This window comes from Semicossyphus pulcher, unplaced genomic scaffold (genome assembly GCF_022749685.1).
Source record: "Semicossyphus pulcher isolate SPU_LCO1_2020_fin unplaced genomic scaffold, fSemPul1.0.p SCAF_11, whole genome shotgun sequence".
In the NCBI taxonomy this organism is placed as follows: Eukaryota; Metazoa; Chordata; class Actinopteri; order Labriformes; family Labridae; genus Semicossyphus; species Semicossyphus pulcher.
In genome coordinates, this window is record NW_027211615.1 from 25,104,498 (window position 1) to 25,129,049 (window position 24,552).

Here is a 24,552-nt window from a genome sequence, read left to right on the forward strand (position 1 = left end):
AAAGGCCTCTTCCCTGAGAGAAAACTGCTCTCCCTAGAGAACGCAACGTTATGAATGTTGGAGGTACTTTTGTCTCTGGGGGGGTTTCCTTTCAGTGTGCTCTGTTTTCATGCTATCTATTAAAACCTCCTTCCCGACAGATAGAAATTCTTTAAGTTCACTGTTTCTCGGAATTATGGCGTGGTGGGGGTCTTTCCTTTCAGCAGCGAGATAATGCTTCTTGGAAACGTCATGTGAGAGCTGCACTTTCTCCGCCTGGGAGTGTGGGATGGATGATGACAAGGGAGGAGCTGAGAGGGTGATGATTCAAGAGGTACCAAGCTGGACGGAGTCCCAAAAACATCTGGAGTCATACTGTAGCTGCTCCTATCTTACAGTATTCATGAAAAATGGTCATTTTGGTGCCAGTTCTGTCTGGATGAGGGTTCATGCTGTGGTTTTTTGAGGAATGACCTGCAAGACAAAGATAGATGACCCGTCCCTCTGGCCCTGTCCACACCCCGTCTGAAAATAAATCCCCATCCAAAGTCTGGGGCCTTGTTTTCTTAAGCGGATTTATATGACCCTTTATATTCTCTGTGCACACCGTATTATTAATGCAATGTAATGTAATCACGAAAGCAGAGGTAATAACGCCAGCCAGCGTCTGCTTTGTATAAAACGTAGCTAGATTTTCACCTTTCATGCCACTCACACTGAAATCCTCCTGCATATAAAAAGCTTGTAACTCAAACTTTAATGTTTACGTTGGACATTTATAGGCCGGTTAAATGTTCTGACCCATGGGGCTGTAAAACGCATCCAAGAACCACACCGGTGCAGAAACACAAGGGAGTAAATCAGGAGCTCTGACATTATGGGACACTGTGTCTGTGCGTCTTTGGCTTCACATCAGTTCAATCAAGAAACATTTTTAACAGCCAGAAGGTGAATAAAATATTTGATCTTCACTTTCATTGGGATATTTATGATGCTTCTAAAGCTGTAACACCACAGGACCTCACTCAGGCAGAGGATCTGTTTGCAGTGGTTTGTGTTCAGTTCAGTTCAGTTCAAAATGCAGTTTGCATTTTTAAAGGGGACATATTTTAGCTATGTAATCCATTTTCTATTATTCTGTGTTTTGAATCACGTAGGTTAAGTCTGTTTCGAACAAGCTGTTTTGCCATTCAAAGGTCAGACCTTAGCCACGATTGGCTGACAGTATTTGGAGTGGCCGCGCGGCCACACTGCACTGTCACTCCAAAGTTGTATAAAACATGGCTGCTCTAGGATCGTTTATTCGGCCTTATATGTACGAGCCAGGATCACCAGGAGGTATTGGAATGGCAAGCTGAAATCTTGACAACGACTTGACTACAAGCGAGTGCAGGAAGGCAGTCTGAGGTGAATGACGGCGAATGACGATTGGGTCGATTTCAGCAAAAGCAAGGTTCTACGTAGAAACCTGCAGCTGTTCTGAACGGCCGTTTCAGAGGCGACCTTTTTAAAAATGTAATTCTGGAAAAACACAGAATTAAAAAAAAATCACTTTTTCATTGTGAACAATAAACAAAAATATGAGAATATCCTTTCAAAAGATACGGCCCCTTTAAGCGTGCTTTCACACCTGGCAGCTTTAGGTCCGGACAAGCACGTGAGCACACTCAACTCTGGTGCTGACCAAACCACCGGACCATGGTCCGTGAGAAAAAATGGGACTTGGCCCTTTAATAAAGGAACCACGGTCAGGTTTGATTTAGGTGAAAACATAAACAGATTTAAAGTAGGACCTAATGTAGGAAGCAAACCAAAACACTGCGCATTGTGGGTTGTTAATGGGTGCTGACACTTGCAGAGACAGCCAACGCAGCCATGAGTGGATGAGTAGAGGACAGACGTGGGGGAGCGATGAGGAAATAGAAATATGGGCTGACCAAACAATTTCACAAATGCTTGTGGAAACGCACAAGAACACGGAGCTGTTCAAGCTGTTCAGGGAGATAGAAATGATCGATCTGTGGAGCAATGTCGGTTAAAAGTAAGAAAAAAAGTCAGACAACAAAACATTAAAGTCTGCCATCGTTGAGAGTGAGGAGTGTGCTCTCTCTCTCTTTGTGGAACGTGGAAATTCTGACAAATCACAGAGCAGTTTCCCCGCACAGCAAGACTTTTGGTCCGCTGGTAGAAGCGGCTGTGTCGACACAAACAAAACTCGAGGCAACACTGTAACGACTTGGTCTTTGATTCAGATCAAGCAAACGGACTTTAGGTGTGACAGCGACCTAAGTGTATTTTGTTTACTTCTGAGAGGAAATAATGAATGTAATAATAAATCTGTGTCGGGACATACGTGTGTTTTTTGTTACATTCTCACGATATCACACCTATGTGTAACAATGTTTGCCAGAGCTTCTCCTAGTTTTGACAGTCCTAATACTGTCAAGCAGAAACTGAGAAAGGCATGTTGTGCAACTTTTCTTAATGGACTGAAGATACATTATACTTGATGCAGCGTCTTATTACCAATCCATCACATAATCGATGATAGCTTCAGTGCTTTTCAAAGCTGCTGACCTCATTTCCACTGTCATGTATTAAAGGAATCGCTGAACATGTTGGCAGAACACTTGTTCTTTTCCTCCTGAGAGTTTGATGAGTCGATAGATACCATTCTCTTGTCTGTCAAACAGATGTCTCGAGCCAGGAGGTCGTTAGCTTAGCTTAGCATAGAGACTGGAAAAACTGCCTTCTAGCTCTTATGAAATGCTCTTCTTGTGTGTTTGACCAAGAGAAAAATTCAACTGTAAAAATGACAAGTTGTGGTTTTATGGGGGATTACGTGCTTGACTTTTTCTTGGCTGGGAGCAGCGACCTGTCTCGTCTTCACTGTAGGGTCGTCTGCCAACCAGCGCAGCCTTTTGTAAGTTTCACTCAGCCAAAACGCAGAAAGGTTTTTCCTCTTCTTCTTCGGCCAGAGCTAAGCTCATCGTCTCCTCCCTCCTATTACGACATTTATTGAATTGACAGCAGGTAGTGTTGAGTTAGACAGGTGGGAGGACAGGTCACATGACACAGATCTGTGGTTATGTGACATGACGCCGTCAGGACAACCCTCCATCTTTATCTTTCACTGAGAGACATGAGTCTATCTTCACGCCTAACTCTGACAGAATATTAGAATATTTAAACCATTTCTGTAACAGGTCATTAGACCAATTCAGATTAGTATAACGCTTCACTTTAAATGCACTTCAACAACCGATACATGGTAGTGTGGTTGTACCCACCTCTCAAGCCCGTCAACCCAGGAGCCCCGGCCGGCCCCAGTGGTCCATTATCACCCTTATCTCCCTTTGGCCCGGGAGGACCTGCAGAAAGAAACACAAACACGGTCACAATTAAAGACAGAATTACTTGACAAAACCTATTACTTAAAGTGGGGGCGCCGGTTTAGCTCAGCGGTTAAATGGCCGACCATATACAGAGGCTACAATCCTCGATGCGGAGGCCCTGGGCTCAACTACCGCCCTCAGCCCCGTGCCGCGTGTCGTACCCCCTCTCCTTTCCCCCACTATCCACTGTCCTCTCTCTGAAATATAAAAAAAGCATAAAAAGCCAAAAAAAAAAAGATGGAATAAAGTGGACAAACATTTTTCCAGCACTGGTGAAGATTGTAGATCGTGAAAAACAACATTAAGCGAGTTAAAGTGAAGCTCAACAAGGCTCTAATTTTGAGTGAAAGGATCCTTTGTGATCTGACTTGCAAACCTTCTGTTTGTCTGACTGCTGATATATTTATTCCAGCTTTAATAAATGCTGCACGTAACTCCTGCCAACTCAAAAGTGAACAAGGATTTAGTGGAAGTAAAACTGAAGTTGCTGCATCTATGTGTTTTAATCCGTTTACTTATTCACAACATGTTCATGAGAAAACTGCTGTTCTGAACAGTCTCCTGGAGAGAATCAGAAGCTGCCAGAAGAGTTTATTTATAATAAAAAATGGTTAGGATAAAAGGGACACTCCATCGACAGCTGGACGACACACAACGCAGTGCAACTTTCGTTGCAAGTTTCAGAGCGTTGCAGTCATTTTCAGAAACAGCCCCCAGTTTTGAAAGAAGAAAATCTACTTGCACCCATCTTTGTGCATCTTAAGGGTGGGTTGGTCTTCAAATTGGCTGTGCAAAAGCGCACTGCTGGTGCATCTCTGAGACTGACCAACAGAAAACCTGGTGTTAGGTCATCCATGCATCATTTTTCTGCACCGCTTGTCTTCTTCTTTTATCTAGAGGTCTTTCACTTTCACCAATTTTTCAACTTACATTTTTTTTTGACCTCTCTCTTTAATCAATGAGTAAAACATGAACTGATATTTTTGACTTTTACTATTAATTACATCAAATCCATCCATTATCTATACCGCTCATCCTGCTCAGGGTCGCGGGGGCTGGAGCCTAACACAGCTGTCATTGGACAAGAGGCGGGGTACACCCTGGACTGATCATCAGTCATTCACAGGGCTGACACATACAGACAGACAACCTTTCTTGCTCACATTCACACCTACGGGCGATTTTAGAGTCACCAATGAACCTAACGAGCATGTCTTTGGACTGTAGGAGGAAGCCGGATTACACGGAGGGGGTACATGCAAACTCCACGAAGAAAGGCCCCTATGTCCGAACTTCAACTTGGAACCTTCTAGCTGTGAGGCGACAGCGCTGACTACTGCATCACCGGGCAGCCCGATGTAAGCTCAGTGGCGCAGACTTATTTAAGCATTATTCAGACTGTGAGCAGACCTCTCCTGACACCACCAGGCTGCTTTAAGCACCGTACAGCCGTTCTGTTGACGTCGGTAGACGGGGAAACGCTCACTGCTAGCTTTGTCAGATTTGGTGGATTCCAGCTGCTTCTGTTGAAAGTCTGTGTGTGCGCTTTTTATCAAAACAGATTTCACTTCCTGAGCAGAAAACCTGCTGGCTTACTTGTCAAATCCGCCATTTAAACATGCGCCAGATGCAGACACACCTGGTCTTTAAAGAATGGGAGAGGACACTCCTACGTGTTTTGCTAAGACATGAAACTGAGAGACTAACTACTGCCTTTGTTCCTTGCACCTTACTCTGCGCCCGGGTTATGCACCATTTAACCAACAACAGAAGAGTTGGACACCCCTTATATGTTCTGGGGAAAAGCCCTTCAGACCAAAGGCTGCACATCGTTTAACTCGGGCCCTGTGTGTCTCTATCACAACAGCATGTTGGACCTCCTCGATTCTCTCCTGCCAAAACTAAGGAAGGAAAGAATCATGCCGATTATCTCCTGAAAATCGAACACACGGGACGAAAAATTTGTTTCGGAGAGCAACATGTGAGCCTTTAATTCCTGAAGATAATGATTTTTTATCAAAGCGAAGAAATCTAGTCGTATTTATCTTATTATAGTTCACACAGACAGACACGCACACGCGCACACGCGCGCACGCACACGCGCGCACACACACAGAGAGTGATATAGCAGCCAAAATAAAGGCCAAACTGGGTCTTACAACTGGTGTAAAGATTCAGTCCAAAAAGTTTGCTGTACTTGGAGAGAGAGAGTGAAAAAAAAGCCAACGGGACAGAGAGAGAGAGAGAGAGAGAGAGAGAGAGTGCTCCGACCACAATGGGAACCACATGTTTAACAAGATGGACCACAACACAGCTTGTGGGAATGCTTAGAAATTCGGGGCTTGTTTTTGTCCAGCACATGTCCAGCGGCTCGGATCCTTCAGAGCCACAATGTTCTTCATTTACACGTTTGTGATGATTCAGATACAGATCTGCCTGCTGCTGCCTCGAGCTGCTGCTGCTGCTGCTGCACAACTGCACACACTTTACTGGCAAAGGAAAGGTCATGGGACTGTGGAAAGATCACATTAAGAGGGGAGGGTGGGGTCTAAGGCACCATCTAAGTGTGTGTGTGTGTGTGTGTGTGTGTGTACTTCTATCCCTGTGAGGCCTGCAGCTGAGAGAAACTGTGCAAAGTGATGGATCTCATGGAGTTAAGGTGCAGCCTTTTATTCGGGTGTTGACCAATAAAAAAAAATCATAAAGGAAAGCAGATATTTTTTGGGTGTTGGTGATGGTTGGACAAAAGTTGTGTTGCACGTCTCTCTATTTCCCAACACTTTATAAGCCGCTTAACACACGTTACATTAAGTGTTTTATTGTGTTGTTTTAATCGTTTTTGATGATCATCATGGTCAACTTTCTACAACAAACTACTGAACAACAGATTTTGCAGTGTTAATAAGTTGCTTGAGTCAACGTAGGGTAGGTCTGCACTTGGCTCGGGAACTGGAGGGTGGCTAGTTCAAGTCCCGACGCAGACCGACTACGTAGCTGGGGCTGGTAGCTGGAGAGGTTGTGTTGTTTTTATCGTTTTTGATGTTGATTGTGCAGCGCGTTGGTCAACCTTCGTTGTTTTTAAATGTGCTTTAAAAATACATTTATTTATTATTTTTTAAATTTATTTAACCTTTATTTAACCAAGTAGTCCCATTGAGATCAAGAATCTCCTTTTCAAGGGAGACCTGCAGACAGCAGCAAAAAAACACAAAGTTGTAGACAGACGCACACACAGGGACAAATTAAAAAAGAAAAGAAAGTATAAGCAGGCAATTTAAAGACATCGACATCGTATGGAATCTGCCTCTAAGTCTTTCATTTTAGATTTGAAAGCATTTAGCGAGAGTAGTTCCTTCAGGTTCAAGTCATTCTGCAACAAATTCCACGCTGAGGGTGCAGAATATCCAAAAGCCCTTTTCCCAATTCCTGTCCGGGCATTTGGGACAGAGAGAAATATGAAGTCCCGAGAATGCAGTAAATATTGTCCAGCACTTTTCTGCATGATAAAAACACATAAGTAGTGTGGAAGCATTCAGATAGGATTGGATTCACACTTTCACACACATTTATACACTAATGGCTGCAGCGGCTATGTAAGGTGCTAACCTGGTCATCAGTAATATCTAACTCCTTTCACACACAAATGCCTTTGCCTTCTAAAGCTATTTGGAATTCAGTATCTTGTGTAACTTAAATAAATCATATCTGACGGGTTTGTAAGCGCCGATTAAGTCATTTTATATTGGAGGTTTTCACAGGATCAGACATTTCTTTTTGGAGGGAAAGAAAGTCTCAGAGAGTGTTGCATTATGCGCAGTTTAGCTCGGTACCTCAGGAGCTTTCAGCAAATACAGACCATCCATCCAGTCAGTCTGTACTTTGTCAGCATCGTCACATGAAACCCTATGACGTCTGTCTCTGTGATATTCATATCTGGGAGTCGTGGGCTTGAAGTTATCTTCTGGCAGTGAAAATGTTTTAAAAATTAGCTGTACACAACCTTCTAACAGCAGAGAGACGTGGTAAGCGACAGGCAGGTAACCACAATGAAACATTTAACTGCATAAATGGCCAAAATCAGAGCTAACAGAGAGTAAACATTAAAGTTAAATGAGGAAATGCCGGCAAGTAAATCAGCTTTAAAGAGGATCATCAGTAAAATCTGTGTTTACTTGTTTCTGCTGCCAGCAAGTGGCCAAAACAATCAGAAGGTTCAACTTAAAAAATGAGCACATCTTCATGAGGACTGTGTGGAAGCGGTTTGATCAGATTTCACTGACAGTGGAAGGAAACGACCCAAGAGCCGACAGCAGATTCTGGTTAAAATGTTGCTAAATTCAGATTTCTTTTCCTCCAAAAGTCCCCCAACTTCCCCGGAAAACGTCACACTGGTGAGAGAAGCAAACACAAAAACACGAGCAACAACAAGCAGATCTGTGCATCGGAAGGTGATTGAAAAGTTCACGCAGAACGTCAGCGTACCAAATCATGTCACTGAGCCACACCCACAATAACGAAAATGATTTGAGGCTACAGTAAGTCAAAGTTCAGGTACTGATTAAATCTGCTAAACGTTAAATGATTACACGCCTGATTTACAAAGTGGTGTTCCTGTTGAAGGCTTTAACACTCGAGGCCGTGATCTGACCTGAGTTTAGTCTGACCAGTTTTTTGTCCTAATCGCGGACAGACTTTATCTGCGCACGTTTGGCTGGACCACTACGATCAAACATGAACAGCAGATGTTGCAGCTTTAATCAGCTGCTTGAGTCCACATAGGGTAGGGAAGGTCTGTAGGGACTTGGCTTGGGAACCGGAGGGTGGCCGGTTCAAGTCCCGGTACAGGGACCAAGCATGGAAATCAGGGCCGGTAGCTGGAGAGTAAGTTCCCGTTCTGAGCACTGTCGAGGTCTTTGAGCAAGGCACCGGATACCCCAACTGCTCGGGGCGCATGTCCATGTGCAGCCCCCTCACTCTCATGTATTTGGGGCCTATGTGTGTGTAGCATGTTTGTCCTAACAGAGTGAAAACAATGGAGATTGACAAAGTATTTCTTCTTCTTGACGGTTTCTTTAAGAAAGTTGCATTTGGCCAAGACTTAGCATTTCTGCTTATTGTGGTATTTATCTTTATCCAACCCTGATGAATTTCAAACTAATCCATTTTAAAGCTACACTATTTGTGTGTTGGGTTGTGTTATTTGTGGGCACATCTGCAGCAGAAAAAATGCCCCCTTTTCAATTATTTACAGTTATCAACACAGTAAATCATGTGTTTAAGATCACAGCTTGGACACCAAACCTACAAAGTCTTCAGAAGTACTGTTCAACAAACGTGAGTGTCTCCAAGCCTCAGCTTTGGAGAGGACGGTTCATCCTGGTGGTCCTCAAGAAACTGCGTCCTAGTTTGTTTAAGCAAAGCTTCACATAATTAATCTCTTGGCTTTTAGCGTCATATTTGTGCGTTCAGTTGACGGGGCTTCAACAAAAACAAGCCAAGCGCTCACTCCAAGATCAGCCTGAAAGCATCTGACATCACCGAGTCCAAGAATACAACACCAGCGTGGAGCGCAGGCGCCTCCGTCCAACATCCATGTACTGCAGGGTGGAGCAACATATCAGCGAGGTGGTGTTTTTAAAACATGTAAAAGGAACGGACAATCTTCCAACATATAGTGACAACATGTATGTTAAACGTCAGGGGAGATAAGGACAGTGTTGTGAAATCATCACTGTGGCGAATGACATGAGGCATTATCAGGGTTAACGTCATTTGAGGAGGCATTTTAACCAGGAACAGATGGACGGAGCTGTGGTCAGAGGGAGGCGACGTGTGTGTCTCTAATCCAACCGGACAGGCGGGTGTTGACAAGTGATTTGTTTTGAGGATTTAGAGCGCAGGCGTCACAGAGAGATGCTGTCACACATTCTGTGATTGGTTTGAGAAAAGGACAATAGTGTTTCTGGAAATGACGTTGGAATAAGTGAGAGTCATTTTTATTGAAGGTTTTCACAAGGTCAGACATTTCTTTGTGGAGGGAAAGAAAGTCTCAGAGAGAGTTGCATTATGGGCTGTTTGCAGCTTTAATGTTGCTCGGCTAGCTCGTTAGCTCAGCAGCTGTCAGCAAGTACAGACCATCCACCCAATCAGTCTGTACATGTCAACACTGTCACATGAAACCCAATGATGGCTGTCTTAGTGATATCTGGGAGTCTTGGGCATGAGGTCATCTTTTGGCAGCGAAAAATGTTTTAAAAATTAGCTGTAAACGACCTCGCACAAAACAGCATGGTAAGTGACAAGCTGGTCATCGTAATAAAACATTTAGCTGCCTAAGGGCCAGATATTTGCCTTAGGAGTTGGTAAAGACCAAAAACAGAGCTAAAACAAAGTGAATATTGGAGTAAAAGTAATAATCTCAAAGATTTTCATTTAAATAAATGTCTGTTAAGTCAATATCTATCGCCAAATGAGGTAACACAATGGTGACTGAGCCTGTGGCCCACTGACGAAAGCCTTTGCATTTGCAGAATTACAGACTGGTGCCCAGCTAGTGACGTATTTTTTTGCACCCAGCAGTGGTTGGTCTGCCAGAGAGGGTAGGCGGAGCTAAGCGGCTGCTTTTCCGCTCTCTGCAAGTGTTGCGAGTAAACAGTAATCTACTATGGCTGAACAAACAAAGAAAAGATGGATGACTACAGATACAACTTCAACAAGAAGTGAAAATCCAAAGAAAAAGAAACAAACTCGACGCTCAGATGAAGCAAACAGTCTGAAAAGGAAAGTGACCGTCAGCGAGGAAAATCAAGAGTTACAACCGGAGCCAACCGTGGACGTCACACATGCAGCACTGTCTGGATATCTGGGAAGTGTGCTCCCGCAATTACCGTTTATCGCCGTAGGTGCCGCCAGAGAGAACGAAACTGAGATCTTCAAGATTATAACCACAAACATGACTTCAAATAAATAAAAATGTTATTTTGTTACTGCTGGAAAAATTGTTTGCAGACTTGTCAAGTACCACATTAAAGGGGATCTTGTGTGAACTGTGTGTTTACAACTTGTTTCTGCCCCAAAGTGGCCAAAACAATCACTCATTGAAGGTTCAACTCAAAAAACGTGCAAATCTTCGTCATGAGGACGTGTGGAAGTGGTTTGATCAGATATTACTGGCAGTGGCTTCGCAACAGAGGGAAACAACCCAACAGCTTTCATCAGATTCTGGTTACAATGTTGCTGAATTCCAATTTATTTTCCCACAAAATTCCCCCAAACTTCCCCTGCAAACTTCAAATTGTGAGAAAAGCAAAGACAAAAACACAAATACACGCAACAAGCAGAACCGAGTACGGCTAAGAAGCTGATCGAGAAAGAAAGACACACCCAGAACTTCAATGAACCAAATCATGTTAAGAAGGCAAAGTCCTGACCTTAGAAACAAACACATTCAGCTGTTCAGCTTTCACAACCGGATGGCGAAATCCTTCCGCTCTTTGTGGTTGTTTCTGTTTCTTTGTACCATTAGATACACTGTTTTCTTCATGCTTTAACAGATAACATCCATCCAGTATCTATACCGCTTGTCCTGCTCAGGGTTGCAGGGAGGGCTGGAGCCTATCCCAGCTGTCATTGGGCGAGAGGCGGGGTTACACCCTGGACTGATCGCCAGTCAATCACAGGGTGACACATAGAGAGTCACCAGTGAACCTAACGAACATGTCTTTGGACTGTGGGAGGAAGCCTAAGTACCCAGAGAGAACATGCAGACTCCACACAGAAAGGCTCACCGCCTCTGAACCGAGAGTCGAACCGGGAACCTTCTATAGCTGTGAGGCGACGGCGCTAACCACTGCGCTCCCTAACAGAAAACATGCATATAGGAGTTTCTCTTCACCATGAACAGCAACCGCTCAAAAAACTATGCAAGTCTTTTTAGGAAGGCACCGACAAAGGAACTATTTCTTGTCGGTGTCCTTGCATAACAGTGTGTGGGCCTATTCATAATGTCAGCCAAATCTGCACACATGAAAGGCGGGACATAAAAATCAAGTGAGCACAGCATTTCTCTCTCACACACACTTATACTAGATCATTTATAAGCTGCTCTTTTTTCATAATCTTTCTCAGCAGAATTTAAAGCAGTGGTTCTCAACTGGTCTAGCCTCAGGACCCACCACCCCCTTAATGACAAATCGTGACCCAAAAGTATTAGTCACTCAAATGTTTTTCATTAAAATCTGCAGTTTGGACCTGAGACGGACGAAAAATCACAGTATGTCAACATCACAAAACACAACACTATAATACGAAGAACAAATTCGCTCTACACTTAGCCGCCTCTTTTCAACAGATTCAACTGAAAAAGTACAACATAATGCAACTACTGTTGGGCTCAAGAATGTAGATGTAACTGTAGCTGGGATTACCCAATCAGTGGATACATGGAGTGTGAATAAACTACACTACTGCTGCAAAGGAAACCCAACCAGTTGAGAACCGTGGATTTAAAGGTGCCCTGTAATGTTTTTGTTGTGAACAAACAAGTGTGATGTTTACATTAAGGGCTCAACAACAAGATACATTACATCTATGCTGGAAGTACAACAAATGTATATTTCCTTTCTCATGAAACTTTTTATATTCTTATTTTTTTTAAAGTATCGTGAATGCAGCATTATTGTTTACCTTCATTCTAACTAGCTTACACTCTTCTTCACTGTTTGCTGGTGCACTGCTGTGTTTTTTTTTGGCTCATTACTGCCACCTGTAGGTCATTAGGACAGTGCGAGCATATGCATGAGACAAACAAAACGTTAGCTGTGTCCCAATCCAGCGGCTGCATCCTTCGAAGGCCGTATTTGAAGGCCGGTTGCGTCGCAGAAGCGTGTCGAAAGCCGTCCCAATTCAAAGGCTCCTTCAGATGCGGGCCAACAAATGCGTCCTCTGTTTCGCCGGCTGCAAAGGATCCATCGGGTGCATCCTTCCCCGACTTTATCCCGAGATGCATTGCGTGGCAATTCAAACGAAATGGTGGACTTTTAAACGACGAGGAATACACTTTAAAATTTAAACGTTCAATTGAATAGCTAGTGTTACACATGTTTAAGAAAACAAAAGGGCCCTTGAAACAAATTATCTTTAAAATAATAGGTTAAATTAGTTATGCTGGCTAATTAGCCTGCTAGCTACCTGTTGCTTGGCAACAGGAGCGGCTTTTGGTGACGCAAGGGTAGACCAGACCGTCTCATTTCAGTTCGGCTTTAACGGTCTACGCAGGCTACGAATGGAGCATCCTCCGTGGACCACGTCCTTCGAAGGCTGCAGCCCGTGGATTGGGACACGGCTGTTGACTCACTCATAAACTCCACAGACATTAAATAAATCACCACCATTACCAATTCTGTTACATTTCTTATAACTCAGCCCTCAATAACAAACAGCATGAAGAAGAGTTTGTGTTGACTTAATTGACGGTAACCTCATACACACTGGATGTAGTATTTAAGTTATCATCAAAATCACCTGAAAACTCCTCCCCTGGTAGGAACGTAATTGTCTATAATGCCATGTTGTACAAAAGTTAACCACCCGGTGAGGCAAGACTTTTAATCCCCTGTCACAAAGGGACTCATTTGTGTTTATCCCTTTAAAACAAGTAACATGTGTGGCATTAATATCACTGTGGTGACTCACTCAGGAATTAAAGCAAAATTACCTGAATAAGAAAACAGGAGAAAAGAAGGAGGCACAAGAGGGGAGCAGAACAGAGCAGGATAAACATGGATAGAGATGTAAAACTTTTCTTGGCTTAGGTGACTGCGAGCTAACAACAAACAAATGGGCCGCGCAGCTCAAACTAATGAAAGAGCTGAGTGGTTGAGTTTTCATTCTCGATGTAGCGTCTAAATTTAACCCACAATTGTTTCCAGGCTCAGGAGGAACAGCATCCCACCCACATGTGAAGCAGACTCCAGATCGGGGGGTCGCATTCGTTTTGAGCTGCCATCAATCAGCTCGGGCCGCGTCCCCTGCCAGCATTACATCATAGCATACCTCCTCTGATGTGAACACGCCAGGGAAGTTATTTTGTGCCCTGGCAGCGAGAGTCGTACCACGTCGGGACTAATCAGATCCCAGCAGATCGGAGGAAGAACATTGAACATTGCTCAGTTCCCCGGGCTTGTAATCCCACAGTGTAAAATCACGTTTGCATGCTTGGGTCAGTTGCGTTCAATCACACTTCAAACATCTATTGGCTCAGACGAGTTATTGTAAATGATCTGTTGTGAACACAGAGTTCCACCCAAAGGGCTTCATTAAAGCAAGAGTCAAACGTTCTCACGTTCCCGAGCTGTGGTCATGTGTTTTTCATGTTTCTTACTCACTGAGGAGTACAGTTAATATATTTTCGCATTTCCTGTTGTGGTCTTGTTTTGTTTATTTCACTTTGAACTGTTCTATTGTAGTTATTCTGCACACATGCACCGTTCTTTGTCTGTAACTTTCATGTTCTTTCGTGTATATAATTCATCTTAATTTCTGCAAAGCAATAATGAAGTTTTGTTGAAGTCTTGTCTTAATTGAGATCTTTGACCGTCAACTTTGAACTTTACAATTCAAAGTAGTAATTTTGTAAGTGGGCTGCACGGTTCACGCTCACAGCTGGAATGTTCCTGGTACAAATCCCAGTTCGGGCCTTTCTGTGTGGAGTCTGCATGTTCTCCCCATGCATGCGTGGGTTCCCTCCGGGTACTCTGGCTTCCTCCCACAGTCCAAAGACATGCTCTTTAGGTTCATTGGCGACTCTAGATTACCCGTGGGTCGGGTGTGAGCCTGAAAGGTTGTCTGTCTCTGTGTGTCAGCCCTGTGACTGACTGGAGATCAGTCCAGAGTGAGCCCCGCCTATCGCCCAATGACAGCTGGGATTGGCTCCAGCCACCCAATGACCCTGATCACGTTAGGCTGTATGTATAAAGTATCTGCATATGAATTCAGAATCTGTAGGTGACGGCATTTTTGCCGTAGGATTCATTTTGGTTTCCAATGGAGTTGTATTGTCGGATCAGGTTTCAGAGGGCTTTTGTTGTGTATGGGACAAAAGTCCATGTAGAGAGCTATAATGTAACCCTAAAACCCATCCGCAATCGACTGAGAATGATTCACATTTAATGTAACTATATCAGACATCTTTATGAGTTTTAGACGTTGTCTGTCCACTCCATCTCAATTCTAACTAGAAACTAGATGTGAGAGTTAAGACAGAGACCATTGCACCGAAAAAGAAGGTCTCAGCCTGGATATCTTCATGCTTTTCCAAATAAACACTGGCTACATCAGAAGCCGTTGCCTCCAGAGGCTATACTGTCACTAGGAAATAGCCAGTGGATCGCAAGATTGATGGCTCGCTGACTGAAGCCTTTGCGTTTGCAGTATTATAAACTGGGTGAGTGGTGACTTCCCTGGAATAATCACAAGCAGTGCAGTTAGTTACACGTTCACCATCACCCAGTAGTGGTTGGTCCGCCTGAATGAGCTGCTGTGTGTGAAGCAGCAGTCCTTGCAAGATAAGAGTCAAACTGATGATCACAGAGAGCAAGACAGAAGTCTTAAAGGCACTGTGCAAAAACAAACAACTCTTCTCATGAGTCATCCACACAGACACATGTATTGAGTCAGTTTAATGTAACACAGTGTTTAGGTTAGAGGCAGGATACCATCACAGGTTGGCCCTGCTACCAGGCAGGACCACAACAGTGGGCCACAGCACGGCAAGGGTACCGCCTGCTGCGAAGCCTCAGTGGAAACACGTGTTCTCAGCTCGGCTCGATTAAACCGGGCTCGTGGGAAAACAGTGGGACCGACCTCACTCGGAATTTCATCTCTTCCTTTTTTGAGTTCAGTGCCACACCAAACTCCTATACCAGCCTACATGACATCTCTTCCCAATCTGTGTGAAAGTAGAAGTGTGCATCCTGCCCTCCTTCCTGGCTGCTGTCAGCACTGTCAGCCAAACCAAAGTGACCAGTAAAGGCGGTTTTACCACAACCTATCTTAAAAGTGGTATAGCCGATTTCACTGGCAGTCATCATCGGAGGAAAGGGTGTCTTAGCAGCCAAATGTGTCGCTCTGCCCTGCCTCACAGTGCTGAGCATCATGCTGCTCGAGTTCTCTAAAGTTTACAGCTTGTCATGCTGTTCCTTCTTAATTGCTATGTGTAGAAAAACGTGGCTAAAACATAAATTGCATTGATTCGACTGAGAAGATGCGAGTCAAACCTCCTCGACTGATACTCCAGTCTCTTGCAGGCAGCCCTAAAAGACAGCATTCACTGTTGGTTATCTAGGTTTATAGATGAGGAATGGGCTATTTAGGACTTTAGGGTCTTTCAAATGCTGGAAAAATGCTCTTATGTAACGCTGACTTTCAACCCAATACAACCCAGTTCTATCTAAAACATCTAGACGCCTTTTGACCTGCAGATGAGCAAGTAAATGCATACTGGACAGCAGCACAAAAAGCTAACCACAAGGGCACTAAGGGAGAGCCTTTGGGCAAACGAGAGAGGCACTTGGACTTCTCAAGTGCCTCTCTAGTGGACAAGAATGAGGCATGGAACAGGCCTCCTTTGATAACAGCCAAATCCTGGTCAAATAGAAACATGAAAAAGGCTCTTTGCACGGAGAAAGGGCGCCAACTTTTCTTTGCTGACCTTCTAATATAGTGAGGTTCTTCAGAGTCAGGGAGTGCTCCCAGTCCTTCAAGCGGAGGTCCTCTGTGATTGTGTTGAGGATCTCCATCTCGTTCCTCAGCTGGGCCTCCGTGTGGATGTGGGTCACCCATAAACTGCTGGTGTCCTCTGTTATGTTGCTGATCTGGATCTGAGCAGCAGGTAGAGGGAGTGTTAGCAGCAAGGTAATTATCAGAGTGCTGCAGTTATATGTAACAGACTTACAGTGTAGAAAGAGTTAGCTGTGACGGTGACAAATGTGACGAACCTGCAAGTCATGTATCTTCACATGGTGAATACTGATGTCATTGGTGAAGGTGTGATTGACAGCTCCCACCGTCCAATTAACCTCGTCCAGCTTCTCTCTCAGCCGGCTCACCTGTCCTGAGGTGTCCCTGACAGAGAACACGATCTCATTAAAATCACACATTCATGCTTCAGAAAAGAATATCTCCATTGTTATATTAATGTGTACCTGAGCAGGACGTCCTGGTCGCGGAGCCAGATGGAGGCTCGAGACACCTCCGCATTCAGGCCCGTCAGGTTCCTGCTGGCGGAGCTGCTCAGAGAGGACAACCTGTCGTCCAGCTGCACCAGGTAGCCCTCCGACTGCAGGGAGTGAGACTGCATGCTCCTCAGCTCCACCTCCAGGCCCTAAGAGTGAAAGAAGTTGGCTACAAGTTTATCTTTATTCTTTATTACGACAACAATTATACATTTTAAATAATACAGATGGTGACCTCAGAATTTCATCTCTGCTTTTTGCAGATGATGTGGATCTGTTGGCTTCAGCAAACTGGGACCTCTAGCAGGCATTGGGGCGGTTTGCAGCTGAGTGTGAAGCGGTTGGGAAGAGAGTCACGACTCCAAGTCTGAGGCCATGGTTCTCTGCCGGAAAACGATGGATTGCCTCAAGTCTCTGCCTCATGTGAAGGTATCAATAAATCTTGCTGAGTCTTGTTCACGTGGGTAAAATGGATCGTGAGATTGACAGGCGGATTGGTGCAGTATCAGCAGTAATGCAGGCGTTGTACCGGACCGTTGTGGTAAAGAGTAAGCTTTCGATTTACCAGTCGATCTATGTTCCAACCATCACCTGTGATCATGAGCTTTGGGTAGTGATGGAAAGAACAAGATCGCGGATACAAGTGGCTGAAATGAGTTTCCTCCGCAGGGTGTCTGGGCTCAGCCTTAGCGATAGGATAAGGAGCTCAGACATCCGGAGGGAGCTCGGAGTAGAGCTGCTACTCCTTCTCATCGAAAGGAGCCAGATGAGGTGGTTCAGGCATCTGATTAGGATGCCTCCTGAGCGCCTTCCATTGGAGGTTTTCTGGGTATGTCCAACTGGGAGGAGACCCCTGGGCAGACCCAGAGCTCCCTCGAGGGATTATATATCCCATCTGAGGGATGCCTCGGGATCGCTGGAAAACATTGCTGGGGAGAGGGACACCTGGGTCACCTCGCTGAGCCTGCTGCCACCGCGACCTGGCCCTGAACGAGCGTAAGAAAATGGATGGATGGATGGATGGAAATAATGCAGATCCTTCACTTAGTAAGGTATTCAAAACTTTACTTAAAATAAATAACTCTCTCTCCAACAAAACAAGAACAAAAGAGTTGTTGGATGATGTCATAAAGAAGCGCAGGATCATGGGAGTTGTTGCACAATACAGCAAGCCAAAGTTGAACATGTTTGAACCTACCCATTAATGCCCAACCATTATCAATCCCCAACAGAGTCCTGTAACAGTTCCCAGGTCTGTAAAAGATCTTGTTTCCTCTCTTGAGGACTTGTGTCGTACCTTGATGAGGATCTCCAGCCTCGTCAGCCAGTCACTGTGGTTGTGGAAGAGGTTCTCCAGTTTCCAGATGTTCTCCAGCAGGTCGGCCTGAGTGGACGGCTCGCCCAGGTTCTGCTGGAGCAGCCGAGATCGCTCCGACATCCGGGTCACGTTCTCCATCAGCAGCTCCTGGCGCTGTGAGGACACCTGGGAATGGGAGACTGGGGATGGGAAGAGAAAGACGGAGAGAGTTAGAGATTAGTTCTAGGTGTTGACTCACTGATCCCTCAGCAGAGTCCCCAAATTGAGTATCGTTTACAATCAATCACAGCTGACGGGGCCGGCATGTTAATGCAAAGCAGATGTGGATTCAGTCTTTTGCACTAATTCTGGTTCTCTGTTCTTTCTAAATGTTTCGTCAAAATAAATCCTAAATATTGTTGTGACTTCTAAACCTGTGTTCAGGAGTTGGCTGCCTGAGAGGTTCCCAGTGCTGTAGTGACAACATGTTGTGGAACTTCAACATCAGTCATAACAAAGACAGAATCTTTAATATGACTGATGTTGAAGTTGGCCACTGCATGATGCTGTTCATCCAATACTTGCTTGAGAGAAAGCATCAACCAAGAGTGTTTTTATTTAAAGATTTGACATATGGATTACCTAAATGGAATGGTGCAGCAGACTCTTATTTTACTGGCTGATGATCAATTAAAACAAACAGATAAATGTACATGATAAAAAAACAGCTGATCTGTGGTAAACTGGAGACACAGAGTGCAGTAGAATGTTTGGGTTGCTTAGCAACAAAAGTCCAGTTTCAGTTAAGTTGTGGAACTAGTTTAGTTGGTGGAGCAAAGATTTGTTGATTATTACTGTTTACTACTATGAGCCGCTTGTATATTAATTACTCTACTTTCAAAATAATCTGTTACAGATTGATATTTTACATAAAAACACATAATAAGCTTGTAAAACACAACACATGCTGAAGATTAAAACAGTGATTCACAGTTTTCTTGTGACGTCTTCAGGGAAAAAGTCCAGTTTGGGGTAACATTTCAGTTGTCTATGAGTTACTCACTAAAAGTAATGAACATCAGACAACATTTCAAAAGAGTCAGACACCTGCTCAGAAGCCATGCTGGGATCAGATCCTAAAAGCATTAGTCTTTTGTCTATTATAACTATTGTCTAAGTTTTTCTATGAACTGCCCTGGAAGTCAATAAAATGCCTCCAACTTACACAAAGTATTACCACTCAAGGGAACTAAAACAGACTTTACTTGAGCCTTGTATCACTTGGGTTACAGCACAAGTAGGTCTTGTCCCTCCCTACACTCCACAGCCTTGGTGTCCTGCAGTATTTTTTGCCTCTGTGAGTCTGCCCGTTTCTGTATTGATCAGCTCCTGTTTCTGTTTAACTTTTAAAACTCATGAACAATGCTACATCAAAGATCTTATTCAGATTTATTCAGATTTACACACAAATACAAATGTGTGTAGCAGAAACTCTTCTTACACCCCGCTGATTATCTCATGACCCCAGAGATTTATCCCGTTTGAAGGGAGCGATAAAACTTGGTAATGATCATTTGACTTTTACTTGGAATATTTGTTGTTGTAATTGAGTGTTTTAACACTGAAGTACTGTTGTTCTTCCACCACTGGTGGTTCCCAGGAACATGTTGTTGATCTGTAACTTGTAACAGTGTGTACTACGCTAATTTAACTTTAAATATGCACAAACCACAGGGACTTTCTGATGATGAATGTTCAAGCCATAAATCTGAAACAAGGAAGAGTGACAACATGTTTTCTGTTTGGAGTTTGTAAAGAGTATTGGAAGAACATGATCTGAATTACAACATATTTATTTAACTGTAACATCACATTTGCTAACGGTTAACATATTACCAATGAACCTTTCTTGTCTTTCTTTTGGCTGTGGCACAAAGACCACTTCTTCTGCCTGTTCTCTGCTCTCCAGCGTGCCTAATGAGAAAAAGCTCCTCGGTTTCATGTTTTGTTGAGAGCACGTTGCGTGGTAACAGCTCGATAGCCCGGCAGATATTTTGAAACCAGATCCTCCGCGTTACGCCATGACGAAATACCCTCAGCGGGGACCAGTGCCTGCAAAAAACCTCAGACGGAGAAAAAAGGGACGACTTGGAAAACAAGAGGAAGCACATAACTACATCCACACATGCTCTTTGACACTCTGATGCCCCGTACGGCCTGATATTACAAACACAATTTCTGTCCCCGGGTATTCAAGAGTGTTCTATGTGTGTGGCTAGCATGGAGGCTAAGAAGCATCTGCATGACCTCATAGCGCTGCAAAGCCACACTGCCGCAAACAAACCATCTCAATTCCCGCTCGTTACGTGTGTTAGGTTTCCTCCTAATGACTTGAAAAACTAAATAAGCTGAAATCTATCCACTTCACAGGGCTCGTAATTGCTAAATGATGGTCTGTCAGCAGCTGTGTTTTTCACAGGAACACACACGGACATAGATTTAACATCACAAGAATCTAATAGTCGGGAGTTCCCAGCAGTAATTCTCCCTGAAGGAGAAGAAGAACAGGAGGAACAAGACCAAGGAGTTGATGAAGGATAAGATGAGAGGGAAGAAAGAGAACATGAGCAATGGGATGGCCTTATTAAACAAGTTTGATTGGCTTCCACATGCTTGCTGCATTTATGGGTCAAATTTACAGTGTTTATAAATTGCAAACACATTCATTCAACATTGCCTTGTAACATCTTTCACATGTTCTTGGTCTTTATCAGATACTTTTGTCACTATTGGTGCCTGTTTTATTGTTGTTATTTGTTTTAAGCTTGACTTTATTGCAGGGTTCAAAGGTTTAATCCAAAAGGCAACTGGACTTGGTAAATGGACTGTACTTATAAAGTGCTTTTCTAGTCTTGTGGCCACTCAACGCGCTTTTAAACTACATGTCACATTCACCCTTTCACACAAACATTCACACACTGCCGGCGGTGGCTGCTATGTAAAGTGCCCACCTGTCAATCAGTACTAATCCCATTCACACACCGATGGCACCGGGAGTAATGGCACCGGGGGTTCAGTGTCTTGGTAGACTGTAGCAGTCAGGGATCAAACTACCAACCTTCCGATTGAGAGACGACCGACTCTACCACTGAGCCACCCTGACTTGGTTGGAGATGTTTCGCATCCAAAAGGCTTCTTCAGTTCTAAACTGACTGCCGGACGGAAGAAATATAAGCCTCTGTTGGTCATTAGCAGCGATGTGGACTTGGTGACTTGATGACTTGGACTCGAGTCAACTCGAGACACTGTTTTGATGACTTGCGACTTGACAAAAAATAAATGACTTGAGACTCGATTTTGACTTGCAAGTTAATGACTTGACTTGACTTGACTTGAGGCATGATGACTCAGATGACTTAAGTGTGTTCATAAGGACGATTGGATGATTCAAAATCTCCCTGTATGTGATTGTCATGATTGAATAACTGGCTGTCAGTCAAACTCCTCGCTATGGCAACACGCAACATCAAAGCCCCCAAAGAGAATCCTCATCAGTCGTACTCGTTACTACTCAATACGGTCTCAGAGCAGACCATCATCATGGCTGCGTCTGTGCCAAGATAATACAGATACAATTCATTGTCAGACTTTTTGAACAGGTTATATAAATTGACCAATAATATCATTATTAGACGGGCTGCTAACACCTTGTCTTTTCTCTTTATAAAGACCGGATACTACAGGTAAGAGTGCTGGATCATGGGTGGAAAAAAAGTGACTTGACTTGCCTTAACTAAGGACTTGACTTGATTTGACTTGCCCAAAAAAAAGTGACTCGAGACTTACATGAGACTTGGACCAAATGACTTGACTTACTTGGAATTGAACAAAGATGACACTTGTCATGAGTATGCTAATAGAAGTTGTATTCAAGTGATAGTTGTTAATCCGGGCTAGTGACTTAGTATAACCTAGTGTTGTGACTCACAACTCTTTCTAGCTCCATCCACCTGTCTTTTGGAAGCCTTTTGGATGAGACTTGAGATGTGAGAGATGAGATGTGAAACGTCTTCAAGAACTTCAACCAAGTCCAGTTGCCTTTTGTATTATAACCCTTTGAATTACCATGACCTGGACGGCCAAGAACCTTCACAGACAATAAGGAATTGCGACAATTTAAAGAAAGCAGTTGCGGAGTAGATGAGGACCGTCTTCTATGAACTAAAATCCTCCATGGTGGCCAACAAATATCTGACTTTTTAACCTAGTTTCTGAAACGCTTAAAACAACAAAAGTGACAGAAGATGAATACCACATTTCTGTCAGATTATCTTGTCATCTTAATTTAAAGGTTACAGACGGAGCAGCATGAAAGGGCTTAGTGTTAATGTCATCCAGGAATGGTCTCCAGATTTTCTGGAGGAGCCACAGTGTGGTTTTACAAGTTTAAGGTGCAGAATTACATTTGTTAACCACTGACTGTTTGGGGCTCGGGTTCTCACAGTTTAGAGCAACTGTATGCTATTACAGTGAAGACATACATGAACTTTAATCATGTCTTGTCACCAGAACACATTTGAACAGATTTCCCAGCGTATAGCCTACTTTGGTTTCACCCCCTCGAGGAATAATCAATCAGCAGCAGAAAACTGAATGGATTTTAAAGGCTTTTCCATTTACAGTCACATTCCTGCAGCAGCAATATTGGATGGTTTTGGCCAGTTTGTGGCTGTGCAGCAAGCTGTAAACACTGACGTACGCTGCATGGCCCAAAAAAAGTCCCCACCTGGATTTAACTAAGCAAAGGTAAGAGTCTTCCATTGGAAAATTAACGCAGTGATTAGTATGTTTCAGCTGGCAACAAGTTATTCATCCCTAACTGATGGAGTGAGTAGTTTCTCATTTCTTAAACAACCGTCTCGGAAGACATATCCTGTGGTCGTGGAAAAAATGGGTGAAATTATTGGCCTGCGGCAAGCAAACAAAGCAACTAAGGAGCTGAAACTACTAAAACTGCGTTAAGAACTGTCCAACGCGTTATTAAAACCTGGAAGGATAGTGGTGAACCAGAGAACTCAATGGATTGGGACTGAACAGCTGTGTAGCCTTAAGAAAACCACTCATCAGTGCGGCTGATTGGAAGAAAAGGCTTCAATTTGCTAGAGAGCATAAATATTGGAGTCTGGAGCAGCAGAAAAAGGTCATGTGGTCTGAAGAGAGGCAGATGAAGTGACGCACCCATCATGCCTAGTGCCAACCGTACAAGCCAGTGTTATGATCTGGTCAGGTCGAGGTTCAGCAACGTCATGTGCCCAAAAAATGAGGTCGGCTGACTACCTGAATGACCAGGTTTTTCCATCAATGGATTTTTCTTCCCTGATGGCACGGGCATATTCCAAGATGACAATGCCAGGTTTCATCAGGTTCAAATTGTAAAAGAGGAACATGAGACATAATTTTGACACATGGATTGGCCACCACAGAGAGCAGACCTTAACTCCACTGAGCATCTTTGTGATGTGCTGGAGAAGACTTTACGCAGCGGCCCGACTCTCCCTTCATCAATACAAGATCTTGGCGAAAAATGAATGCGACTCTGGATGGAAATAAATGCTGTGACATTGCATAAGCTTTTCAAAACTATGTCACGGCAAATGCGTGCCGTAATCAAAGCTAAAGGCGGTCCAATGAAATATAAAGTTTGTGACTTTTCTTTTGGCCAGGCGGTGTATTATCCCATTGTGCAAAGTTGTTGCTGTTTCCTAATTACACATCGAAACAGCTGCCAGCTGGTGAGGCACACACTTTGCATGTTATCAGATCATTCAATGGCTGATTAGCAGTTGTTATCACTGCAGAAGTTATTTTCTGTGCACCGTGAATAATGCCACTGCTGCCTTTGCTTTCAGTGCAATGCATGATGGTGTACTTTGCTTGCTATGTGTCCATCAGTTGGACACCACTTTTCTTGATGTTACTTTGAGTTGACGGCAACTAAACAGTGAGAGGACATTGACTTCAGACACAGCCCCAAATGATGTCAGACTGCTGTAGAGTTACAACATGAGAGAGGAGTCTGACTTGCGCGACAATGGTGAGAAATTGACTGCAACATGAGACGCATGCCTGATAAATCCATTTCAGACCTCTCACACTGTAGCTCAGCTTTGTAGCAGGGAAAATCCATCTTGTGTCTTTTCCATTAACGTCCAACTCTTCCCACTCGTGTACAAAAAAACAATGGCAGTAATATTCAAAACAAATCAGCCCCAAAGTTCACAGCTTCATGCTATTTGAATTTGTCTGTGACACTTTACACTATTGTATCAAATGCTGGGAAAGGAGGCCAGTGCAACAGCTGGGCTTTGGTGCGTAATGTGAATGGATTATCTTTTCAGTTCCTCACTCGCAGGGCTGGATCATTCAGCGGAGAGACGGCTAGGAAAGCTTCCCCTGGCCTAATTAACCTAATTCAACCTTGAACCATAAACCAAGTCTTACCATTACATCAACAGTTAAGAAATGAAGGCGAGTCCCCACAACGTTGGTAGAATTCCACGGCCCCCACAAAGATAGCAAAACAGGAAGAGACGTACACACACAGCCTCCCAGTGAGACAGACAGGATGGCTGGACAGTGTCATGGTCAG

At 43.8% G+C, this 24,552-nt stretch overlaps 1 protein-coding gene across 1 annotated transcript in view; it reads right to left on the reverse strand.

Moving 5' to 3' along the window:
• scara5 (scavenger receptor class A, member 5 (putative)) overlaps positions 1-24,552 on the reverse strand; it is a 100,176-nt gene that overhangs the window by 38,792 nt on the left and 36,832 nt on the right. The window contains exons 4-8 of the mRNA XM_069657685.1: positions 17,904-18,103; positions 16,577-16,755; positions 16,370-16,496; positions 16,084-16,252; positions 3,270-3,350 (exon numbers count right to left, since the gene is read on the reverse strand). Coding sequence (XP_069513786.1) covers positions 3,270-3,350; positions 16,084-16,252; positions 16,370-16,496; positions 16,577-16,755; positions 17,904-18,103 — 756 coding nt within the window. The remainder of the gene's footprint in view (positions 1-3,269; positions 3,351-16,083; positions 16,253-16,369; positions 16,497-16,576; positions 16,756-17,903; positions 18,104-24,552) is intronic.